Source organism: Alligator mississippiensis, chromosome 7, assembly GCF_030867095.1.
Source record: "Alligator mississippiensis isolate rAllMis1 chromosome 7, rAllMis1, whole genome shotgun sequence".
In the NCBI taxonomy this organism is placed as follows: Eukaryota; Metazoa; Chordata; order Crocodylia; family Alligatoridae; genus Alligator; species Alligator mississippiensis.
Genome location: NC_081830.1, coordinates 54025778 through 54051670, shown reverse-complemented (window position 1 = coordinate 54051670; position 25893 = coordinate 54025778). Strand labels below are relative to the sequence as shown.

The window sequence follows — 25893 nt, the reverse complement described above, 5'->3', positions numbered from 1 at the left end:
TATGCTATAGCTGCATAAAAGGCATATGTGGTTTTGAGATGCTTCTATAGAAGAAGTGGATGCAAGACATTGAAGGTGGGAGTGTCTCTTTACTCAGCACTGGTTGGGCCTCATCTAGAGTGTTGTGTTCAGATTTGGGTTCCATATTTCGAAATGGACATGGAGGCCGCATCCAGATGAGCACGGCCATTTGGTTCCCCAAGGACAAGTAGCAGCAGCACACTTTGTGCCTTGGGATCTCCCAGGGTCAAACCCACCCACCCACAATGCTGCAAGGTACCAGTGCAAGGAATGCATGAATGTGCAGTATGTGGCACTGCAGACAGGTGTGCGGTGCCAGACTGCATAGCTGCGCTAGTCTGGACACAGCCGGAAAAGTTAAAGAGGGTCCAGAGACAGGTGAAAAAAAAATGATAAGCAGCTTGGAAGGCAAGCCATACAAGGAAAGGTTGAAGGAAATAGGCATGTTCAGCTTATGGAAAAGGCACTTCAGAGGAGACATGATAGCAGTCTTCAAATATCTGAAGGGCTTCCATAAAGAAGAGGGAGAACACCCTTTCTCTCTTGCTGCAGAGAGCAGGATGCAGAGCAGTAGCCTGAAGCTGCAGCAGCATAGGTTTATCTTGCATATCAGAGCACATTTTAGGATCTGGTTATCTAGCAAAATGTTTTTGGGTCAATGAGGGAGCTCAACCAGAACAGCAGCTACTTCATTTGTTGCCCCTTACGTTGATTTTGTTCTGATGGTGGGTATGGAAGTGAGACAGAGTGACTGTGTAACACTGCTGAGTCAAGGAAGGCCTGGTCCTTGCAGAATGAGGATATCAGGAAAATCTCTCTCACTAGGAGGGTGGTGAAGCACTGGAACAAGTTACCTAGAAAGGTGGTGGAATCTCCATCCCTGGAGGTTTTTAAGGCCTGGCTTGACAAAGCCCTAGCTAGAATGATGTATTTGGGTATGGTCCTGCTTTGAGCAGGGGGTTGGACTAGATGACCTCCTAAGGTCCCTTCCAACCCGAATTGTCTATGATATATTATCTGATCAGAATTCTGTAACATAATTTTCATGCTAAATATCTAAATATTTAAGTTAATTATGAACTTGTAAATGTCAGTTTATGAAGCCAAGCTGAAAACAAGTTTGACCACTTATTTTATACAACAAATATACTCTGTCCTCCTGTGGTGACTGGCCAGTTTAAGACTTCTGGTTCAGTTTGTGACAAAGAATCTATTTTACTTTAAATTTCTGATGATGGTTCGGTAACACAGCACAACTGGTAATAATAAGGTGCCCCAGACATTTTGAAGACATCTTTACCCATAGGGATTATTGAAAGCTATTGCATAGACAACATTTTTGTGTCCCTCCAATGTACGTAGTTCTTCTCCTGATGCAGTGTCCCATAATTTGCATGTTCTGTCATAGCTTCCAGTGATAAAGCTAAAATGAAGAAAGACAAAGTGAATTCCTGAACACTACAAACTTCTTAAATAAAAAAATTAAGTTAGTCAGAGTCTTTCATTGATTTCAGTTGGCTTTGTATTGGATCCTAAACCTATTTTCCCTTTCCATGTTATCCTCACGAATACTGATCATGGCAAATATCATATATTAAGCAATTTTCAAAAATATAATACATATTGCATTCCTGAAAAGATAACACTAGTGTTGAATTCATCCTATTTGCTAATGAAAAGCTAACCTTACTTTTTAAAGAAAATAATGAAAGAAAAGTTACAGCTTAAGGAAGCAATAGTTAGTTATAGCAGAAATCCACTTATACTAGAATTGCTTCTTTCTCTATGCTAATCCCGTTGGTATGCAGCTACTGTCAGCAACTCTGAAAAGGAAGAGTGCCATCTATTGAATCTTACCCACGAGTTTGGCAGTCCATGTTAGTTTTTTCATAAGAGGTCTAAAGAGCTGATTTCACACTCAAAGCCTTCTTACATATAATATTGAAGAACTCATTTTCCAAGCTAGATCTGAGCATAAAATCCACTTACAATTTCATTTATACATCAAAATATTTTTCTGTTAGTTATTACACATTTTAAATTGGAAACAAAACTTACCAAGAACCAGATTTATTAAATGCTACATTCGTCAGTGGTAATATATGTGCCCTAAGAACCTGAAATATAGGAAAAAAAAGATTTGGTGAATTTTCAAAGGAAAAAAAATCAAATTACTATGATTTTTTAAATTAACCTAACCTCAATATTTTCTTCCAATTTGAGTCAGGCCAGCTTAGTAAGTCTTACAGTAGCATATTAACCCCTAGCTAGCAGAAAGCACATCTAAGCAATTACCACTGAAGAATCCATATAAAGAAAGTATTTGTGTTCACCTGGATTGACAGTTGTGCAGCTATGCCACTAAGTGGCCACCGAGGCTATGATCAGATGTATTCCGTTTACATGAGAACTGACTAGACTATCTTTTCTGCATATTTCAACGTGCTGCCTTCTTTAAGAATAGAAAAGCAACCACAGGTCAAAGCTGCAGAGAGTGGGAATTAATGACCTCTTACGGATCATAACTGAGGACTTCACTAGAATATACATGGCCCAAATCATTATTTTTTTATATTTGCTGTTGAACTATACGTTCTGGGCCATGAGATGAAATGGTGGAAGATTTCAAATAAGTGTAAGATGCTGCTTTTAAAAATGGGGAGAAAGGCAGACCAAGTCACAATTCCACACCTAGAGAGTCATCTCATTGGGTGCCTATACATGTGCAGCGAGGCTGCTCCAATGCACTGTAATTACAGCACATCACAGCAGGTTTAATTAATCAAGTCTGCTGGAGCGTGGCAATTACTGTACTCCAGTAAACTCTAGCATCACATGCATCAGCGTCCCCATGCTGAAAAATAGCAGCCGGGGTGCTTTAAATAAAGCTCTTTTGATGAGCTTTAGTTAAAGCACCCCCACCACCATTTTTCAGCATGGGAACTCTGATGCACATGACGCTCCAGGTGCCTTAATTAGAGCGGCTTTCTGAGCACTCTAATTAAAACACCATCCCCCCTACCCCCCCTTTCTGGAGCACATGTATAAATGCCCATTAAATCTAATCTATTAATCTGGTATACTTGGATAGAATCAAAAAGCAAATTATGTCAGAACAGAAAACCATCAGGACAAAACTCAAAAAGATTTCAGATATAACCACTTTCTGCATCATTCAGATTATAGAAGCCAATATATTTTTCTAGCACAAGTTTTTAGAACTTTGGACCAAAGAGCATTTATTTTTATACGTTCTGTAAATTGTCAGGGACATCAAAAGTGAAAGCTTATTTAAAATAAGTATTAATAGTGATAAACAAAAATCACTCTGCTGCCACATGTAAGAATAAATTACATTGCCAACAAGTTTCTGCATTTCTTTGCCTAATCTTAAAACTGGTTTGTGTTTAAATAAAACTTATTCCTCACAAACCAGCTTCTTACTGATCTTGTTATTCGGTCACAACATAACCTTATTTGTTAAATGACAGCATTTGGTGACAATGACACAATGATGATTTTACTACAGTAATGAAGTGTTATATTTTTTATATGTGGAACTTTAAGAATGAAAAAATGGATGTTGAACAATGCTTCTTAATCTCTGGCATATAACCAGAGTGTTTAGCTATGAGTTGCTCTCTCTGGTCCCCTAGCTAGCTAACCACTTGTTTAATGAGGGAAATAAAGAGGACTCATGGATCTTAAAGGAAGATGAGGTGATAAAATAGAGGAAAAGTGGTGATGAATAGCTGAAGGGGAAAAAGAAAAAGGTAGAAAAAGTTAGACACACACACACATTTCCTTCAGGGAAAGTAGGATAACCTGTCTTTGAAGGTTCTGCAATGGGAATGGACCATAAAGATGGAGAAACAAAAAAAATGCATTTTGCTTTCTTTAAAAAAACTCTGAATATACAAATATAGGCTTATTAGCATGATTATGGAAATATATGGAGATTTGATCTCCAGCTTTTTGGGGCTCCCTCCAGGCTGCTCTTATAGTGGGAAATAACCCCCTCTTGGGGGTATAAATGTATCTGGCAATTAACAACAAAGTAAAGGAAGTTAGATGGATTTACACTGAAGCATGGACCAGAACATTTTCCCTGTTAGCCCTTCTTTGTTGAGAGGACAGTGCTGCAGCTGAGCCATTTATAGAATCCCCTCTGATGACAATGAGAGATGTCTTTGCAAAATAGCCATAGAATCAAACTCTATTACTCTGTCAGAAAATATACATAATCCATGTAGTAATAGAAGTTATAAATTATAGACGCTCCCTAATGGGAGACTGAGGGAGTTAAACATTGGGAGATGGTCCCCCAGAGAGCAGCTAGTTAGAAGTCAGAGTCAGACATAGAGTCTGCAAGGGTTATTTACTGTAGAATAAAATCTGTTGGTTTTTTTACTCATTCATGTATGCCTGTTCATTTATTGAATGCAGTGATCACAACATTCACTACTGAAATTTAGGCAACACTAGTTCATAAGATTAAATTGCTAGAACAGTATATAACATGCTATTACCATATAACAATCTCCAGTTCCTAAAAAAGTGGGTGCAGTAGCTGTTTGCCTAACACAACAAAGAAAACAGGTTTATGCCACTGCCTTCACCTCCAGGATCAATTTAAGATTGACCTCCTTCCATGATGTAGAACTCCAGTTTCCAAAAAAACAAGTACAACAAGTACTCCTTTGACATTTTTTGGCTCTTTTACAACAATATAACAGCAGCTGCTGACAGCTCTGTAATATTTGTGTGTGCCATCTGAGACTGAAAGGTAAAACTGAGTGTCTTCACTGTCATAATTAACTATCTTCAGTTCCTTTGGACAAACAGAAAACATGCCAAAACTGGTCAGATTAGCCCGGATCTTGTACTGCTAAATAAGATAAATCAACTGCTATACTACCCCTAACACAGTCTAAATACATTTTTCCTGTTGAAATGTGTATATGATGACCTGTAAATATATGATATGTCAACAAAGAACAATTGTAAATGACAAGTGTGGTTATAATTATCACCACACAGACAGTGTGCCTAGAGATACAACACTATCTTCTATCTAGATGATTCTACTATTGCATGAGGCTACATTTCCAAAGAGTTAGAGAGAGATACCCTGCCAATGCCAGTAGGATTGGTCATATGTACTAAATCTCAAATAAGTCAAAAAAGCCAACACAGCTTCAGGTTGCCATAAGCTATATATTTTTAATCAACTCTTCTTATAAATCAGTTTTGTAAATGTTGCAAAATTAAAAGTGCCTTTCTATAAACCTTTTACCTGGCAATTAAACACTAAAATCATTTGCGAGACTGACCAACAATTTCTAGTAGTTACACAGTGCCATCTGCTGATGAAATGCAACAACATACAGTAAAAGATTATTTCAGATAGTAATCAATTCAATCAATATTTCAGCGTGATTCTGGAAAAAATATCTAGTTTGTTGCAAGGACACAAGGAAAAAAAAAATCAACACTGCTGACTTTACAACAAAATACAGATAACATTGGTGCTCTTCTGCAGACTTGGGGATGGGACTTAATGATGCAGGAGAACCCTTTCAGCACTATGTCATTAAGACCATACAGTGGTGGGGGGCATACAGGGAAAACCCACCTGTGCAGCTTGGGAAGGAGCTTGGGGAACACTCATCTGTGAAGGATTCAATAGAAAAGTCTGACTAAAAAGTTCACATCACTGGCAAAGAAGAACTGACAATTGTGCACTGTGGTATTTAGTACAAAACAAAAGAAAAAAAATGCTCCCATTAAATGAAGTAGAAAACTGTATGCTTATAAGCCCTTTGATGATTTGCTCTTTGAGACTTTTCATAACAGCAGCTCTGTTACGAACCTCTGAGATTCACTCTCAAAATTATATGTAAACATTAACCCCAGGGGCTGCTTGAATCTGCACCAAATAACAATGGTCCTCAAAGATCCATATTCCAGATACGTATATCTTTCCTCCCAGGCCTCCTTCTCCAGCCCAACCAAAGCCTTGTATCTCAGGCTGATTGGGTAGGGAGTGTAGGAGCTTTTGTCCTCCCCTCAAATTGGAAGAATCTCAAGCAAACCAAGTAGGACTAGATTTGGTCTCTATTATGCCACCACAGCAGTGCAAAGGTAATGGAAAAGGGCAAAAGATCTGGCCATGGGAATAAAATTCTGCTCTGTTACACTAATTATATCTAATGATGAAAACAGTATAGCCAAGACCAGAAAAAGCATAGAAATTATTCTGAACAAACCTCTTACCTTAAAGAGATAGAACTTGTGATCCTCTTGCTCCCCAAGCTTCTCTTGTAACCTTAGTATTAGATGTACAACCTGCTCTTTACGTGAAGCTGTAATAAGAGGCTCTGCTTTTCGGATTTCTTCCGCTAAGGCAGCAACATCTGTACTAAAATACACAGAAAAAAAATCTCTTTCAACCTCTGGCTACAATTAGTTACTTACAGAGAAAGTGAGGAAGAGTCGGATGCTATGCTGCTCACAATGGTTTAAAGACACTTAAAATATACATTTTATATGTAAATCTACTGCGTTTCCACTTGTAGAAACAAATTATACAAGACCTTTTGAAAAAAAAAAACCTGTAGCTTGCCAGAGATCCTTAATTTTTTAAAAGGTTCCAACAATTAGTTATGAGTGATTCGGCAGCCAAGACCCACCTGCTACTTTTAAAACGTATTGCAAAATTAAGTTTAAATTTAAGCTGATGCCTCTTGATATATAAATAGAGCAACCAATAGCAACTATATGAACAACATTTAAGCTATTTCTGTTTGTGGAAATTAATTGTTTTTACATGTGTTCACATAACTAAAACCTGAAAACCTAAAACTAAAACTTCTGGTAGCCATGTGTCTACCAACAGTCCCACTGAAGAAGGCATAATCTTCTGTTGGCATACCAATCATGTGATTTCATAGAGAACTTTGTAGCTGAGTTCTCTAAAGTGATATTCCTGAAGCCCATATGAATTTACTGTCTTTTTCAACACATATGCCAGTTGCGCCGACATAATGAGCTCATTTACATTTTCCTGTAAACAGTTGGACTCATTGCAGTCTACCCACGGTATTGAGGAAAGCTCTCAAGGTTCAGTCACTCAGCCTTATGTTTAAGATTCAAGTAAAAATTAGGGCTGTACAGCCCACCCCACTCAATTCGTATGTTCTACTGCAGACGCTATTCCACACCAATATCAGCATCAACGTCGTCTTATTCTTGGTGGCTTCTAAGTCTAAAAAGGTCCACAGATTTTAGAGATCTCCATAACTGGTGCTATGGCATATTTAATCTTCTTCTCTACATCCCTTCCTGCCAGAACCAGTTGATTTCAATTAATTTCACTGAGTGCTCCTATCAGCAATGTTAGAGGGCTCTCAGCTCTCATTCCTCATTATTTTTCATGCCCGGAGGCCACCATGGTTTGGCAATAATCTGAAACAGTTGAAGCATTTGGAATGCAGATGGGAGAAGAGATGGCTGGAGAGCTGCACGAAATATGATATTTTTTAAAGGATATGATGTCACACCAATGCATTATGTTCAAGTCCCAAAAACTGGATTTCTATGCAGGCATAGAGAATCCAAAGTACCTGAATCGCAGCTTATAGCTATGGAGTATGTAGAGCACTTTTGCCTTGTCACAAAGAGCCTCCAGAAGACCTCTTTCAGTTAGTGTGCAGTTTAATTCAGTCTGGTAGCCTACTAGATTGATATGTCCCTTCAACTGATTACTATAATGAACACATCACATTCTTCAGAGGGAAGACAGTTCAGCCTCAGCCTGGAGTCTGTCATCTCAATTTGAGAGCCTGAGCTGTAGGCCCTTGACGACGTTAGGTTCTGTACTGTGTCTAGTAAAGATTTCCCTGTACCCTAGGCTCACCAAAAAGACACATTATCTTTTGTTATAAAGCTAGCTTTGAAACAAATTCTATACTTTAGTTTCATGTTTAGTCTGATTTTTCAGACGTGTCAAATATCTACAAGTGAAGAATGTAACACTAGGAGTTTGGGATGATGAACACTTCTAAAAAGTCAGGCCACATCCTTTCTGCTGTATGACCCAATTATATCAGCAGGAAAACTTCCATTAAGTACAACTGGAACAGGACAAGATGCTTAGCTTCCCTGCCCAGATAGAGAAGAATAATTGTTAATACTTATCCATCTCACTATGTTGTTAAGGAGACTGTGAACTCACTTGTAGCAGTGTAATTTGAAGGACTTCAATATGGCTAAATTAGAAAATCATGACTAAGAGCAGAATCAGGACTATTTTTTGGGAAAGATTCTAAAGATAAGAATACTATGGCATATAAGAACTAAACATAATTAAATGAACTATTACAAATGATGTCACAGGAAATTCTGCTAATTAATAAGCATTATTTCATAGATTCATAGATGCTAGGGTCAGAAGGGACTTCAACAGATCATCGAGTCTGACCCCCTGCCTAGGCAGGAAAGAGTGCTGGGGTCACATGACCCCAGCCAGATGCCTATCCAGCCTTCTCTTAAAGACCCCCAAAGTAGGGGAGAGCACCACTTCCCTTGGAAGCCCATTCCAAGTTTTGGCCACCCTTACCGTGAAGAAGTTTTTCCTGATATCTAGCCTAAATCTGCTCTCTGTCAGTTTGTGACCATTGTTCCTTGCTACCCCAAGAGGCACCTTGGTGAACAGTATCTCCAATCCCTTGTTCCGATCCCTAATGAATTTGTAGGTGGCCACAACATCACCTCTCAGCCTTCTCCTGCGGAGGCTGAGGTCCACGTCCCTCAGTCTCTCCTCATAGGGCTTGTCCTGTAAGCCCCTGACCATATGAGTGGCTCTCCTCTGGACCCTCTCAAGTCTATCAACATCCTTCTTGAAGTACAGCGCCCAAAACTGGACACAGTACTCCAACTGTGGTCTGACCTCCTTGGTTCTTTTTGTCATGCATCTGCTAATACATGATAAAGTGCGGTTAGCTTTGCTGATGATTTAGCCACACTGACGACTCATGTTCGTCTTGGAGTCCACTATGGCTTCTGTACTGCTGAGAGGGTCACTTCCCAGCCAGTAGGCATGTTGGATATTTTTGCACCCTAGGTGCAGCACTCTGCACTTGTCCTTGTTGTACTGCATCCTATTGTGTACTGCCCACTTTTCTAACCTGTCCAGGTCTGCCTGCAATTGTTCCCTACCCTTTGGAGTGTGCGCCTCACCCCACAATTTAGTATCATCCGCAAACTTGGGCAGAGTACACTTCACACCCACATCCAAGTCACTGATGAAGATATTGAAGAGTACAGGTCCAAGGACCAAACCCTGAGGGACCCCACTACCCACATGCTTCCAAGTCGATACCGACCCATCTACTACTACTCTCTGGGTACAACCGCTAAACCAATTTGTCACCCACCAGACCATGTAAACAACTACATCACAGCCTCTTAATTTATTTATGAGAATGGGATGAAATACCATATTAAAGGCCTTGCTAAAATCCAAGAAAACAACATCCACTTCTGCTCCTGTGTCTAAACATTTTGTGACCCTATCATAAAATGAAACAAGATTGATCAGGCATGATCTACCTGCTACAAATCCGTGCTGGTTGCCCCGCTGCATTATTTTTCCCGCTGAACTCCCAGAGATATGATTCTTCATAATCTTTTCAAAGACCTTTCTAAGGATATAAGTGAGACTGGCTGACCTATAATTACTTGGATCCTCCTTCCTCCCCTTCTTGAAAATAGGAACCACACTGGCCCTTTTCCAGTCCTCCAGGACCTAACGCAAGTGCCATGAGTGCTCAAACAGCCGTGCCAGTGGTTCAGCTATGACACCGGCCAATTCCTTCACTACTCTCGGATGAAGCTCATCCAGGCCTGCTGACTTGAACACATCCAGTCCATCCAAGCGACTCTGCACCAAGTCAGCGTCAACAGTTGGTGGACTGGTGTCCCTCTGATGCCCATCTAAGAGCCCATTAGGAGACTTATCTTGACCCCTGTTCAAGCACACTGATGCAAAAAACTCATTGAACAGCTCAGTCTTGTCCCCCCGTCTGTCACTAATTGCTTCTTCTTGTTTAATAGGGGTCCTATGCTGCCCTGAGCCTTCCTTTCACTCCGTACATACCTAAAAAAAGACTTTTTGTTGTCTTTAATTTGTGCTGCCAGCCTCAACTCTGTAGTTGCTTTGGCCTTTCTAACTGCCTCCCTGCAAGTACAGGCCAAGTAGGTATATTCCTCCTTGGTAGCTTTCCCCTGCTTCCATTGCCTATATGCCTTCTTTTTTGCCCTTGGGCTCCCCTGGATTTCCCTGTTTAGCCAAGGAAGTTTTTTGGCTCCTTTCCCCCTTTTCCCTTGTACTGGGATCATCTCCCTCTGTACCCAAAGGACTGCCTCCTTTAGGAACGACCACCCTTCCTGGACTCCCATCTCGCCAATACTCCTATCCTGCAGTGCATCATTGACTATACTCCTGAGCACACTGAAGTTAGCCTTCCTAAAGTCAAGCACTTCCACCCTACTAGTTATCTTACCCACCCTACGCCGGATGGTGAATTCAATTGATTCGTGGTCACTGTCCCCAAGGTGACCATGAATCTGCAGCTCTCCTACCAGGTCCTCTGCCATAGCCAACACCACGTCCAGTAAGGCATTCCCCCAGTGTAACCGTATACCTCTTGCATTAGGTGAAGGTCCCGCACGCAGGTTAAGAACTTACATGAACAATTGGATTTGTCTGACTGCTCCTCCCAGCAGATGTCTGGGTAGTTTAGGTCCCCCATGACAACCACGTCCCTAAACTGTACGGCCTCCGAGAGCTGCCTCAAGAATTCCAAGTCTAGCTTTTCCTCTTGGTGTGGTGGTCTTCAACAGACCCCCACCACTAAGTCCCTTTCCCCTCAACCTCCATGTATCCTAACCCACAATGCCTCAACTTTCTCCTCCTCTGATCCCATTTTGATTAGGGTGGATGTATAACACTCCTTTACATAGAGAGCAGCCCCATCCCCTTTCCTCCCTGCTCTGTCCCTTTTGTACAACCTGTAGCATTCAATGTGTACTGCCCAGTCATGGATAGGGTCCCATGAGGTTTCCGTTAGCCCCACTAAATCGAAGTTATTACCTGTGGAGGTACCTTGATTTTACAGCTCTATAAACTAGGTTCACCGGGGGATGCAGACCAAAGCCCTTAGGTAAGTGGGGAAGCAAGAGACCTGGAGGAAGAGCAAGCAGGAGGGGGCACCAGGAGAGATGTTCTCATACTTCCTGAGAAATCAGGACAATCAACTAGTTACCTTAGGTGTCTGTACATGAATGCAAGGAGCCTGGGAAACCAGCAGGAAGAACTGGAAGTCCTCACACAGTTAAGAAACTATGATGTGATTGGAATAACAAAGACTTGGTGGGATAGCTTGCATGACTGAAGCACTATTATGGATGGGTACAAACTGTTTAGGAAGGACAGGCACAAAAGAAAAGGAGTTGCACTTTACACAAAAGAGCTATGTGATTGCTCAGAGCTCCAGTATGAAGCTGGGGATAGGCCTGTTGAAAGTCTCTGGGTTAAGGTTAGAGAGAGCAGCAAGGGTGATGTTGTAGTGGGTGTCTGCTATAGGACCAGGAGGAAGTGGTGGATGAGACTTTCTTCAAATAGCTAGTGGAAATTTCCCAATCACAAGACCTGGTTCTCATGGGGGACTTCAATCACCCTGACATCTGCTGGGAGGGCAATACAGCAGTGCACAGGAAATCAAGGACGTTTTTGGAGAGTGTTGGGGCAACTTCCTGGTGCAAGTGGTGGAGCAGCCAACTAAGGCCCATGATCTTCTTGACCAGCTCCACACAAACAGGGAAGAATTGGTGGGGAATGTAGCAGTGGATGGCAACTTGGGCAGCAGTGACCATGAGATGACAGAGTTCAGGACTGTGAGGAAAGGAAGGATGGGGAGCAGCAGAGTAAGGACGCTGGACTTCAGAGAAGCAGATTTTGACTCGCTCAGGGAACTCACGGGCAGGATCCCCTGGGAAGCCAGTCTGATGGAAAGAGGAGTCCAGGAAAGGTGGCTGTACTTTAAAAAAGTCTTACTGAGAGTGCAGAAACAAACCATCCTGATTAGGGGTGCACCGATAGAGATTTTTGGGGATGATACTGATAGCCGATATTTAGGAGGCATATCGGCCAATACTCATCTGATTTTCAATAAAGCTGCCTCCAGCTGGTAAGTCTGGTGTGGTGGAAGGGGATGGGGGAGGAAAGGGGCGTGGGGGGCTGCAGATCAATGCCCCCTGCAGTGAGGGAGGGGACAGGGGCAGGCACTGCCCAGGAAGGGCTGGTGGGGCAGAGCCGTGGCTTGGGGGGGTTGGTGGGGGAAGTGGCTCCCACCACTGCTTGCACCCCGGGAGGGCATGGTGGGGTGTGTGCCCCCTGGATCTGCACAGGGCAGAGCGGGCTGCAGCCGGGGCTCTTCTCGGTGGGGACTATGTTTGGAGCAGGCGCCAGCGGTGCTGGGAGGATGCTGCTTCCACCCCAGATTTTGGTACCACTATGCTCCCAGCGCCACCACCGCCAGCCACCCAGAGCAGCTCCACTTCAACGCCCCATCTCCACCCATGCTCCAGGAAGAGATGGGGCTACGCCGGGTGGCTGGAGGCGGCAGTGCTGGAAGCCCCAGCTGCAGCCCACCCTGCCCAGCCCTACACAGATCCAGGGGCACACACGCCCCCCACACATCCTTCCGGGGTGCAAGCAGCAGCGGAAACTGCCTCCCCTCACCCCCCCCCAACGAGCTGCAGGTCTGCCCCCACCCACCCCCCACCTGGGAAGTGCCTGCCTATGCCCCCTCCCTCCCCGCAGGGGCATTGATCTACCCCTCCCCATGCCCCTTCTCTCCCTCCTCCCCTTCCACCACACTGGACTAATCAGCTGGAGGCAGCTCTCCATGCTGCCAGCTGTGCTCCTCACTGCCCAAGTGCTGCACTATAGCTGCGTGCAGCACGGGCATTTATCGGTCAAATTATTGGCTCCATCAGGCCGACATCCAATACAGACAGTTTTCTTTATATTGCTACCGATCTGATATCAGACTGATGTATCGGTGCACCGCTGATCCTAATGTGCAGAAAGACTAGCAAGCACGGCAGAAGAACAGCTTGGCTTAGCAGGGAACTCTCCAGTAAACTAAGTCACAAAAAGGAAGCTTAAAAGAAGTGGAAACTTGGACAAATAAATAGGGAGGAGTATAAAAGCATTGGTCAGACATGCAGGGTTGAAGTCAGGAAGGCCAAACACAATTGGAGTTGTAACTATCAAGGGACGTGAAAGGTAACAAGAAGGGTTTCTACAAGTATGCCAGTAGCAAGAGGAGTATCAGGGAAAGTGTGGGTCCTTTACTGAATGGAAGAGATAACCTTGAGACAGAGTATGCAGAAAAGGCTGAAGTGCTCAATCCCTTTTTTGCCTCAGTCTTCACAGGCAAGGTCAACTCCCAGACTCGTGCAGTTTGGGGCAGCACAGGCAGCACAGTTTGGGGAGGAGGTGAGCAGGCAACAGTGGCAAAAGAACAGGTTAGGGGCTATATAGAAAACACTGGACATATACAAATCCATAAGATCGGACAGGAGGCACCCAAGAGTGCTGAGGGAGTTGGCTGATAAAATTGCAGAGCCACTGGCCATCATCTGAAAATTCATGGCCAAAAGGAGTGGTTCTAGATCATTAGAAAAGGGCAAATATAATGCCCATATTTAAGAAAGGGAAAAAGGAGAATCCCGCGAATTACAGACCAGTCAGCTTCACCTCAGTCCCTGAAAAATCATAGAGCAGGTCCTCTAGGAATCCATTTCTAAGCATTTGGAGGAGAAGAAGGCGATTAGGAACAATCACCTGGCAGGGGGTGAAAAGCACCTTGCTCAAATTCTTCAATGACACTAAGATGTGGGGAGAGGCGGGCATGAAAGAAGGGAGGGAACAGGCTACAACTAGATCTGGACAGGTTACAGAGGTGGGCAGATGAAAATACGATGGGATTCAATACTGACAAGTGCAGGGTACTGCACCTAGGGAGAAAGAACCAGCAGCACACCTATAGGCTGGGGAACTCCCTTCTTGTCAGCACAGAGGCAGAAAGGGATCTTCGAGTCATTATTAATTCCAAAATGAACATGGGCCGCCAATGTGAGGACACAGTCAGTAAGGCTAACTGCACCTTGTCATGCATCCACAGATGCATCACAAGCAGGTCCAAGGAGGTGATCCTCCCCCTCTATGCAATATTGGTCATGCTGCAGTTGGAGTACTGCATCCAGTTCTGGGCACAGCACTTCAGGAGGGATGTGGATAGCATTGAGAGGGTCCAAAGGAGGGCCACTTGCATGACGAGGGGGCAGCAGGGCAGGCCCTATGAAGAGAGGCTACAGGACCTGAACCTGTTCAACCTTCACAAGAGAAGGCTGAGAAGGGATCTGGTGGCCATCTATAAACTTACCAGGGGGGACCTGCAGGGAACAGAACAGTCCCTGTTCCCCCAGGCACTATCAAGAGTAACTAGGAATTACAGCCACAAGTTCACTGAGACTAGGTTCAGGCTAGATATCAGGAGGCACTATTTCACAGTCAGGGCGGCTAGGATCTAGAACCAACTTCCAAGGGAAGTGGTGCTCACTCCCACCCTGGGGGTCTTCAAAAGGAGGCTAGATAATCACTTAGCCAAGGTCATTTGACCCTGGCGCTCTTTCCTGCCCATGGCGGGGAATCGGACTTGATGATCTGCTCAGGTCCCTTCCAACCCTACCAACTACGAAACCATGTAACAGTCAGCATGGATTTACCAAGAGCAACTCATGCCTGACCAATCTGACTGCATTCTATTCAGTAGGGACCCCTACTGAATACTCAAGGGCAGCCAACAGGCAATCCCCATGAAAAGAAAGAACTCCTAAATACCGACTTCACATCAGTATTCCTTAAATCAAATGGGGACCGTTCACCTGACCAGAGGCCCAGGGTATATGGGGAAGACAGCAGACTACATGAAATCATTCCTGAACAGGTGAGGGATCTCCTACAACACTTGGACATTTTCAAGTCTGCCAGGCCAAATGACCTGCATCTGAGAGTCCTGAAAAAACTGGCTGAACTTATAGCAGCACTGCTGGCAAAGTTGTTTAAGAGTCATGGAACTTGGAAGTGGTCCCTGATAACTGGAAAAGGACCAATGTGGTGCCCATCTTCAAGAAAGGAAAGCATTCTGCCAGTGCCAGAAGCCAAGGATCCAATCTTGACCAGAACCCCCTTTTCAAAATCCTTGATCTGCTGTTCTCAGGTGTTCCAACACAGTGGAAAGATAATTACCACATAGGACAAATGTGGCCACACAAGGAGTTTTGTCACTATGTCATAACTAAAAGACAAACATAGTCAATGGAAAGGGCAAGTGACTAAGAAAGTATACCAACAAGCAAGAATTCACAGGGACAAAAATCAGGAAGAAAAGGGGGAAAAATGAGATACAGCTGGCAAACAATGTTAAGAACAACAAAAAAGTTTCTGTCAGAAAAAAGAAACAGACCAAAGAAACTGGGGTTGAGTGTAAGCTATTAACAGAAGACACAAAGAAGGCAGAGCTGCTCAAAGACTACTTTGCCTCAATCTTCACAAACAAAAATAAATTGCAAACAGAAAGCTAACAAAATTAATATAGACAAAGGAGCAGGTCTACAGATCATGGTACATAAATAGTGTGTCAGAGAGATTTAAAAAAAAAAAAAATGACTGAAGTTGGCAGGGCCTGATGAAATGGACTTAGTGCTGACCAAAGAGGAAGACACGGTAGGGGACCTGAAGATTGGAGGTGCTCTGGGCAACAGTGACCGTGACCTGATTAGGTTCACCATCCACCAGAAGGCTGGGAACTCAGCCAATAGAACAGAAGTGCTAGCCTGCAGAAGGGCAGACTTTGGTAAGCTCAGGAGCCTAGTTAGAAAGGCCCTCCGCAACCATCAATTGGATGACTTGGGAGTTCAGGATCGGTGGAGCTTCCTTAAGGGGGCAATTCTCACTGCCCAAAAAGAGGCCATCCCCACACGGTCAAAAAGTGGGAAAGGGGCCAAGAGACCCACTTGCTTAACAAGGACATCAGGGAATTTTTGAAAAAGAAAAGAGAAGCATATAAGCAATGGGAAAACAGTTCAGCATCCAGAGAGGAATATAATCCCATGGCAAGGGTCTGTAGGTATGAGATGCAGAAAGCCAAGGCAGGCATGGAGATCAAGCTGGCAGGCATCCAAAATAAAGGACAACAAAAAGTTCTTCTATAGGGAGCAAGAAAAAAAAAGAAAGAAAAAAAAAATCAAGCTCCACTGTGGGACCTCTACCGTGGGGCAGCCCACAGCTGATCCCCATGAAAAGGCAGAGCTCCTAAATACTTATTTCACATTGTGTTCCAAAATCAGATGGGAGCTGTTCACCTGTCCAGAGGCCCAGGGGTTATGGGAAAGACAACAGTCCACATAAAATCAGTCCCAAACAGGTGAGGGTACTCTTAGATCATCTGGATGTATTCAAGTCTGCTGGGCCAGATGACCTGCATCCAAGAGTAATGAAAGAACTGGCTGAGCTCATAGCAGAGCCTCTGGCAAAGCTGTTCTAAGAGTCATGGAATTCAGGAGTGGTCCAGAACGACTGGAAGAGGGCTAACGTGGTATCCATCTTTAAGAAACGGTAGAGGGATGACCAGTCCTGGGAAAAATCTTTGAAAAAATTGTCAAGGAGGCCATCAACCACAAGTTTGTAACTAGTGGGGTACAGGTGGTCCTCTACTTACAACATTTTGAGTTGCAATGTTTTGCACTTACAAGTTTTATAAATTGACACCTTGTTTCAACTTTATGATGTCAATTCCAACTTTACAATGCTTGATCCGACGTGACGCCATGCCAGAGAACAAGTTCGCTGCTTCGCTCATCTTCCTGGAGAACATCTGTCCAAACTGCCTTGGACACTTTCTTTAAGAAAGCAGCCAAGACTCCAGAAAAACCTGCAGCCAAGACTCCCGAAAAGATTCCAACCAAAAACCCTTCAAAAAGTCCAACCGAGAGTCTTTCAAAAAGTCCAGCAGCATCACCTCAAAGAAATCCTTCCAAATCAATACAATTGCTATTTACAATATAAATATATTAATGTAGCTATATTACTCATCTATAATTGATTGAGTATAAAATACTGGGGTCCCCCAGCAGCAATGCACCGACGGGAGTGGGGGTACCCCAGCAGCCGATCACCAACCCCAGAAGCGCCAGCGGCAAACCAGAACTTCCATCAGTGCTTCTCAGGGGGGCACCAGCCAGCGCTCCCCACTCCCCAGCTAGCAAGGGCCAATTTCGGTGGGGCACACACACCCCCGTCACCAATGCAAGTATGTCAAGGGTGAACACTGAGATCTAGAGGAGCACCACAACAAAAAGGCATCTTCAGGGAGGACGAGGACCAATAGGCACAAGCTAATTGAGGGAAGATTTAAGTTGGACATTAAGAAAAACTTATTTTCCAAAAGGGTATCTAGAATCTGGAACACACTCCCAGCAGGGGTGCTGCAGTCACTATCCTTGGAGGTGTTCAAGAGGAGACTGGACAAGCACCTCATTGAGCTTGTTTGAGCCCAATAATATCCTGCCCATGGCAGGGGACCAGGCTTGATGATTTTACAGGCCCCTTCTGGTCGTTGGATTCTATGATTCTAAATTCTTCAGCAGCCTAGGATGAAGCCTTGGAGCAACTTGCAACACTATGTGACCAAAACAGCAGGACAATGGAACAAACTAGCCAGATAATTTATAGAATTTCTGTCATTGGAGGTCTGCATGAAGCTGCTGAGACTATGGACACATGTTACATTTATAGCACATTACATTTATAGCTTATACATTAAAGCATTTATATGCTTGTAGCACTATAAACAAACATATACCTACAGCCTGAATAAACATTTGTCTGAGATGGTTTAGGAATAATAAATCATGCATCTATACAGAGACCCTGGAGCTCCCATCAAACCCTATGACTAAGGCATGGCCATAACAAATCAGAATGTATTATTTTTTAATGCCATCATATAATTAGAAATATTAGGATCATAACTTGACTAAGTTCTCTCTTTTTAAGAGAAAAATTTCATTCCAAAGCATGTTTAAACTAGCCAAGAAAACTTTATCATAAATTTATGTGAAATTCTACAATAATGTTTAACTCCACTGCTTAAATAATCTCATACTTACCCAGTGCTGAGATCCAGTAAATCTATGGATTTGGTCTTCAGTTCACCACCTTGTACATATTCCAAAATAATGCCTTGAAAGAAACATAATAAATAATTCCAAATTAGACGTTTATTATGGTGGCTAGCTTCTCAGGGCACATATTGTAGCTCTGACCCTTACAGATGTATGACTCCACTGAGCCATTCCTAAATTACATCACTGTAACCGAGATGAAAATTAGGATGACTACCAAGTAGGCTCTCAGTGTTTAAATAACAACATAAAAACATTAGATATTATCATTCTAAATGCTGTATTTCCAGTTCAAAATAAAGGAAAGAAAATAATATCAGAACAATCCTGGGTAGAACCTTCAAGGAAGATGCAGAATTAATATACAGCACTTTTGGTCTGCTGTCAAGCCACTGCCTTGTTTCACCGCCTCAAAATTGAACTATCTAAGGATTCTGTCAACCCCCTGTTCGAGTAACTTAGAGCTGATTAAATATTAATGGATAAATAATGTACAGTGTGCTCAAAAATTGCCACCATTTGTCAAATTAACTGTTATAAATAATGTATTTGCTCTGCATACTATGTTTTGCCATATTTGACCAGTTCTAAACTCAAACGCTGCTGCTCTGAAGTATGTAGTACCAAGTGTTTTGTAGTACCTTTTTAAAATATACCAAAAATGTGTTGTTTACTTCTATTTGCAACGGTCTACATGAAGAACCACATATATTTGAAAACGCACTTCCCAAGACTGAGAATGATTTGGCACCACTCCCCAAAATGTATTCTGAGCTTATGAATTAAGGTGTTTTGCCACATTCATCATTGGCAGCCATCAGCATTGGGAGACCATAGAGATTGTACCTTTGGTGGGTTCTCGGGTACAGCTTCTTGAGTGCCTGAATCCCATGTGCAACAAGCAGACCCTCTGGCAAGTTGCACGTACAAACCCAGTTGAACTTCCACTGACATGCCAAGTACTGTTTTGTCTTGCCTGCCTCCGACACCTCTTCTCTAGCTCGTCATTGGCCCACTCCATCTCAAAGCAACGTAGACCCTACTTCACGACTTTCCAATCACAATAGTCTGTTTCCTGCCCACAAACTACTCCTGCTCCAGCTCCAGCTCCCCGGTACCCCTACCTCAGGCTTTTAATTAGCATCTAATCACTCACAGCTGAGTTCCTAATCCAAGGCTGGCTGCCCCACCTGAATGGCCAGACCACCCTGCTACAGGTACCTTTTTGTTCAAGAGATGTGTCCTGCTTCATAGCTACTCACCTTGGGGACAAAAAATCAAGTTCATACTGGTTATCCTTTATTATTATTTATGATTATTCTTTTAAGCACAGAGTCAATGCAGCTATGGGATTCTGATCTGGATTCTATCTTGGTTGACTACAGTCCTGATCCTGCAGTTAAACTCCATATATGTGAAACCTTCCACCTTTGTGGCATCTCACTGACACTAGGCAGGACACTTAGTTTCAACTGTAGAATCAAATACTACCCTCACTTACACCTGTTCCATCCCAAAAAATATAATACAGTGAGGCTGAAGTGAAACTGGTATTCCTGGTGATTATGAGCATGGGCACATCATCACAGATAATACGAGACATGTTTTTTTTCAGTTAAACAGAAACTAGATGCTTTACTAATATGCTAGCAGGTAGAGCAGTTTAAGGCTTCAGTAGTGAGTTCAAGATCCATGCAAAAATTGGAATATGCATTCATTTGCTAGGTTATATAGAAAGCTTTTTAAAAGCACAACAAATGAGGCACAAAATAGCCATAAGAGGTTGTTTCATTAGTCCTGCTGTTATGACAGTTAAATGTACATCTCTTGTCCAGATTCATCAAACAAAACCTAGCCTTCTTGAGCATCTTGGCAGTGGCTCCAATACTTCACTAGTCATTTCAACACTTGAGTGAATCTCACCACAGCTGAGTTACTATTTTTTTGGCTAGAGCAGTGTGCAGGGCTGGAGAACAGAAGAGGAAGCAGGGCTGGCTCCCAGGGAGCAGCACTGCAGGATAAAGGACAGTTTCCATAGTGTGGCTCCAGACCAGTGCAAGGTAAAGGCTAAAGATATCTGTGGTGTAGAGAAAAACTAGCAGGAGGTGACAATGAACCATGAAGTAACTGAAGCCTCTCACAGCGCCACCTGACTAGAAATGCCACTGCCTTTCCCAGACCGGGTTCTTTGGGTAGATGGGATATCTTTTATTAAACCAGCTCAAACAGTTGGAGAAACTCTTCTTTGCACGCTTTGAAAGCTTGCAAAGAAGAATTTTTTTCCAACTATTTGAGTGGGTCTAATAAAAAAAGATTAGTACCTCCCTGTGTCCTCAACACGGCTACAACCAACACCCCATGGCTGCCTTCCCCAGGCTGCTGGCTTGGGTGGAGCGGGACTCCAAGGGGGGCCGCGCTACACCGCGGGGCTGCCCCCGAGGGGAGACACCCGCGCACAGACGCATCAGGCCGTGGAGCTCCAGGACCCGGGGCTGGGGGGGAGGGAAGAGGAGGGGGGTCTTTTAAAATGCAAACGAAACCCTTTGCTGCGGCCAGCGGAGCAAAGCGGAGCAGGCACCGCAGGACCCAGCAGCCGTTTCTCTCCGCAGAAGCGGGGCCGCGTGCAGGGCGCGTAACTGGGGGCCCCGGGCGCTGCGCACCCGGAGGTTGAGGGCGGCAAGGCCGGGCCGGGCCGCTGCTGTCTGGCGCCGCCCCCGCAGTTTGCAGCCGCCCGGACAGGACGCGCGCTGGGGAGAGCCCCTTGCCCCGAGCAGCCCCCCTCTCCCCCCGGCCCGGCCCGGCCCCGCGTCCGCACCCGGCGGGTAGTAGCGCAGCAGAAACCGCTTCAGCTTCATCCTCTGGCCCGAGCTGGAAGCCGGCGCCGTTACCATAGAAACCGGCCAAACAGACGCCGCCCGCAGTGCGCAGGCGCGGCCGGAGCCCCTGGCGCGGGACATGGAGAGCCCGCGGGTCGAAGGCGTCCAATAGGCGCCCCCGGGGGTGGGCGATGCGTGGGGCTCGGCCCGGCCCGGCTCGGCTCGGCTCGGCTCGTGCGGGCGGTGCGTCCCGTCCCGTCCCGTCCCGTCCCGAGCCTGCGGGGCAGCCGGTCTCGGCCGGGCGGGGGGGCGCACCCTGCATCCACAAGAGCAACCCAGCGGCTTCGGACAGACGTGTGATGCGCCCGTGGGCCCAGCCCGTCACAGCACGGTCCTGGAAGGCGGCTCGGCGTGTCCAGTGACCAACGGGTTTCTCGGGACAAATAGGAAACAGGGAGCAGAGCGAGGCCATCGGTTAGTAACAAGGGATCCCGAAGGGGACACACGGGCCAGCACCCACAGCCCCCCGAGTGAGCGGAGGGAGCCCGTGGACCCCGCCCTGTGCAACGGGGCTTGGAAACGTGAACAGAGGAGTTCGCCGGGCAGAAAGACGGGTCTGGCTCGCCAGGGTGCCCCCTTCCATCGCCAGAGCCTCCTTCCTGGTCTTTGATGGCAGCTTGCCCAGAGCCAGAGGGAGGTTGACCAGGAGATCCCAGGGCTTGGGGCCACGGACAGCGGGCACGCAACAAAAAGGTGTGGGGAGAAAGACCTTTCAGACAGGAACCCGCAGAGTTAAAAACCTTCTGCCCTGCTTGGGGCTTTGCTGAGCTCTTGGCCACAAGAAACAGCTCTGTTACTTTTCTGCGCTCAAAAAGGAGTGAAAGCCAAGAGCTGCCATTTCCTGAGAGGGACCTTGAGTCTACTGTAGGTGCTTCGGATCTCGACAGGGAGAACCCCTGGGACATAGTGATCTGGGGCTCCTGGGTCAAAGAGGCAACACGAATCACTTCAGTTTTTAAAGAGGCTTAATCCAATTGCAAGATTCCTCCTCAGCGTTGTAAACAGCTATTCTGTCTTCTGTGCGCACGCCTGACAGACCCAAGGTGTTTCCAAGTTCCCCTGGAGAACTGTTACATTTCTAAATAACATGAAGATTGTCCAGATGCTGTGGTCCTATGTGACGTCCCACAATAATCATTATAGTAATAAAAATAATGGTTTATGTTTATGCATCGTGGTGTAATCATCCTTTGCAACCTGGAAATGTCACGCTCGTTGGTATGCTGCATACCTTGGCCATCTGGAACTTCTTGACAGCAGCAGCTGTCGTTGCAATGTTTGGTGATGTCCTACATCATAAAAAAGTAAAGTGTATTGCTGATGAAAAAAACATAAAAAGAAAATCAGTAATAAAATGTAGGGAGCTAGATTCTGTCATTATTTACATCCATATACCCTTATTGAATTCAGTGGTATTACATGGGGATAACTGAAAAGAGTTTGGCCCCTAGGTTTATAACTTTTCTAAGAAATTGTAGACATTTTTAAAACTGATTTAAGCTGACAGACGAGAACAACAATGCAGTAAGTATAAATGAATTGGTATCATTTAAAGAGGAACAAAGACACTGTTCTCAACAATTGCCTAATTTTTTATGGTGTAAATCGGTGATCTCAACCCTGGGTGTCACCAGATCTTTTGAAGGATGCACTAGGTGTGCACATTTAAGTGGGGTATTAGGAGATAAGCAGACAAACTAAGGAGATAAGGCCCTGCATTGACCTTCCCCCAACCCCACTGTCAGACCCCTGTACAAGGAAGTACTGTTATCTATAAATGAGCTCTTGAAATTGGGTGCCACTGAATTCACAAAAGTTATGGAAGATGCATGGAGTCCAGAAAGCTTGAGAACCACTGGTGTAAATAGCAATGCAATAAAATAAATTGCCATAGAAGTGAGAAAATGCAGGTGCTTAAATCGGGTGTAGGTTGTAGCCATGTTGGTCTAAGGACATAGGCAGACAAGGTTCTTTGGGTGAATCTGATATCTTAAATCATGTATTTCAGATAAGGTGAATGATATTCAAAGTACTCCTATTCCAGGGTGGAGGATTGATATAAAAGACAAAAATAGATCTGAAGAAAACGAAAAAAAGAAGTAATTTCAGATCACACCAGAATAAGGGCCCAGTCCTACTGTCCATTCATTCACACAAGTAGCCGTTAAAGTCAATTCAGACATTTCCTATAAGGACTGCAGATTGGATTTCATAATGAATTGAGTGAAAAGTGATTTAAAAAATGACGTGTAATGGCACAGAAACACCATTTAAATAAATATTTAAATGGGATTTAGGAACCAATGACTAAGAAAGAAATTGCAGGGGGGGGTGTACATCCATACACAAAGCTGCCCTGACAAGCAGCTCGGGGCTACTCACTCTCTGGAGCTTCTGTTTTTTATATATATATATATATATATATATATAAATAAAACCTCTAAAACACTTCTATTTCAAGAGTGTGCAAATATGGTAGATCTTGATCAGAAGCAAATGATGGATGACTTTAATGTGTATTGTATGAACAGAATAATCAGTATGGAATCACAAAACAATGATTCTTAGTAAATCTGATAAATGTTTTATGAAGAAATAACACAGAGGATCTACAGGAGGAAGCAATGGGTATGTTTTGTTTTTAAAATTCTTCCCATAGCAGATGAAAGACCATTCAAATAGGACAACAAAAGCATGGCATAAGTCAGAGTTTAATTATTCACAACTTTCAAAACATCCTTATGGTTCCCTGCAGCTTATTCTTTGAAGACAGCCCTTTGTGCTTGAAAGACAGGAAACAAAACACAATAATCAATTGTAGATTTATTTGAGCACAAGAAGTTCCTTTGTTTTTTGTTCAACTTTTGTTTGTTTTTAGTGTTTTGAATTGTCTTGTTTGTATTTTAAAAATCACTTATTTTGGGGTGGATGAAAACACAATTTTATTTCATTACCAATTTATCTGAAACAGATTTCCCTTTGAGTTAATATAGAGGGAACAGAGCTATTCACAAATAATTTCCTTGGACAGCTTCCATATTCCTAAGCTTTTAACTTCTTTTTATTATCATCATAATCTGCAGTCTATCAAATTGTTCATTTCCAAGTTTAAACAAATTTGCCATCCTTAAGACTATATTTTTGTGTTATGATCATAAGAACCAGCATGTCACAAACACCATTTCCCAATTAACTCCTCTATTTTGCTCTCCTGGCAACACATACACCTTTATTGATATTTGTAAACACTACAGGCCTTCCTATAGCTGCAGGACCTGGCCCGGCATAGTTTCATAGTAGCTAGGGTCAGGAGGAACCTGAACAGATAATCTAGCCTGACCCCCTGCCACAGGCAGGAATGAATGCTGGGTTCACAAGACCCAAGACAGGTGATCATCCAACCTCCTCTTGAATTTGCCCAAGGTAGGGGCAAGGACCACCTCCCTGGGAAGTTGGTTCCATTTTTTGGCCACCCTAACTGTAAAATATTGCCTTCTGATCTCCAACCTAAACCTATTCTCCATCAGCTTATTACCATTGTTCCTTGTCACCCCAGGTGGTGCTGGGGAGAAAAGGGCTCTGCCTATTTGCTGTTGATCTCCCCTGATGAGTTTGTAGGCAGCCACCAGGTCCCCCCTCAGCCTCCTCTTGCTAAGGCTGAACAGGTTCAGGTCCTTCAATCTCTCCTCATAGGTCCTGTCCTGCTGCCCTCTCACCAAGCAGGTGGCCCTCCTCTGAACCCTCTCCAGGCTGGCCACATCCCTTTTGAAGTGCGGTGCTCAGTACTGGACGCAGTACTCCAACTGTGGCCTGACCAAAGTTGCATAGAGGGGGAGTATCACCTCTCTGGACCGGCTTGAGATGCACCTTTGGATGCATGACAAGGTATGGCTGGCCTTGCTGGCTGCGGTCTGGCATTGGCGACTCATGTTCATCTTGGAGTCAATAATGACTCCGAGATCCCTTTCTGCCTCTGTGCTTTCAAGAAGAGAACTCCTCAGCCTGTATGTATGCTGTGGATTCCCAAGGTGCAGCACCCTGCATTTGTCTACGTTGAACCCCATCCTATTCTCATCTGCCCACATTTATAGTCTCTCTAAATCTAGTTGCAGCCTCTCTCTCCCTTCAAGTTTATCCACCTCGCCCCACATCTTAGTGTCATCAGCAAACTTAGACAGCGTGCTTTCCACTCCCTTGACCAAGTTGCTGATGAAGATGTTAAACAGTGCGGGCCCGAGGACCAAGCCCTGGGGTACCCCACTGCTCACATCTCGCCAGGTTGAGTACAACCCGTCCACCACTACTCTCTGGGTGCGCTCCATCAGCCAATTTTTTTACCCATCCAACTGTGCAGGCATCAGTGCCGCAGTCACTTAATTTATTGATGAGAATAGGGTGAAAGACAGTGTCAAAGGCCTTCTTAAAATCTAGAAAGACTATGTCCACAGTGACACCATCATCCAAGGATTTAGTTACTTGGTCGTAAAAGGCAATCAAGTTGGTCTGGCAGGACCTGCCTTTGATGAACCCATGCTGATTGCCCTTGAGCATGATCTCCCCTGCAGGCCCCCCACAGATACGCTCCTTTATGATCCTCTCCAAGAGCTTCCCGAGCACCGAGGTGAGGCTTACAGGCCTATAATTACTTGGGTCCTCCTTCCTCCCCTTCTTAAAAATA

General features: G+C 44.3%; 1 protein-coding gene across 1 annotated transcript in view; it reads right to left on the bottom strand.

Moving 5' to 3' along the window:
• Positions 1-21251, bottom strand: part of DAW1 (dynein assembly factor with WD repeats 1) — a 48627-nt gene extending 27376 nt beyond the window's left edge. Inside the window, exons 1-5 of the mRNA XM_014602801.3 lie at positions 21155-21251; positions 18325-18397; positions 6298-6442; positions 2080-2138; positions 1322-1444 (exon numbers count right to left, since the gene is read on the bottom strand). Of these exons, the coding sequence (XP_014458287.2) occupies positions 1322-1444; positions 2080-2138; positions 6298-6442; positions 18325-18397; positions 21155-21230 (476 nt within the window). The 5' untranslated portion in view covers positions 21231-21251. The remainder of the gene's footprint in view (positions 1-1321; positions 1445-2079; positions 2139-6297; positions 6443-18324; positions 18398-21154) is intronic.
• Positions 21252-25893: the final 4642 nt, after the last annotated feature.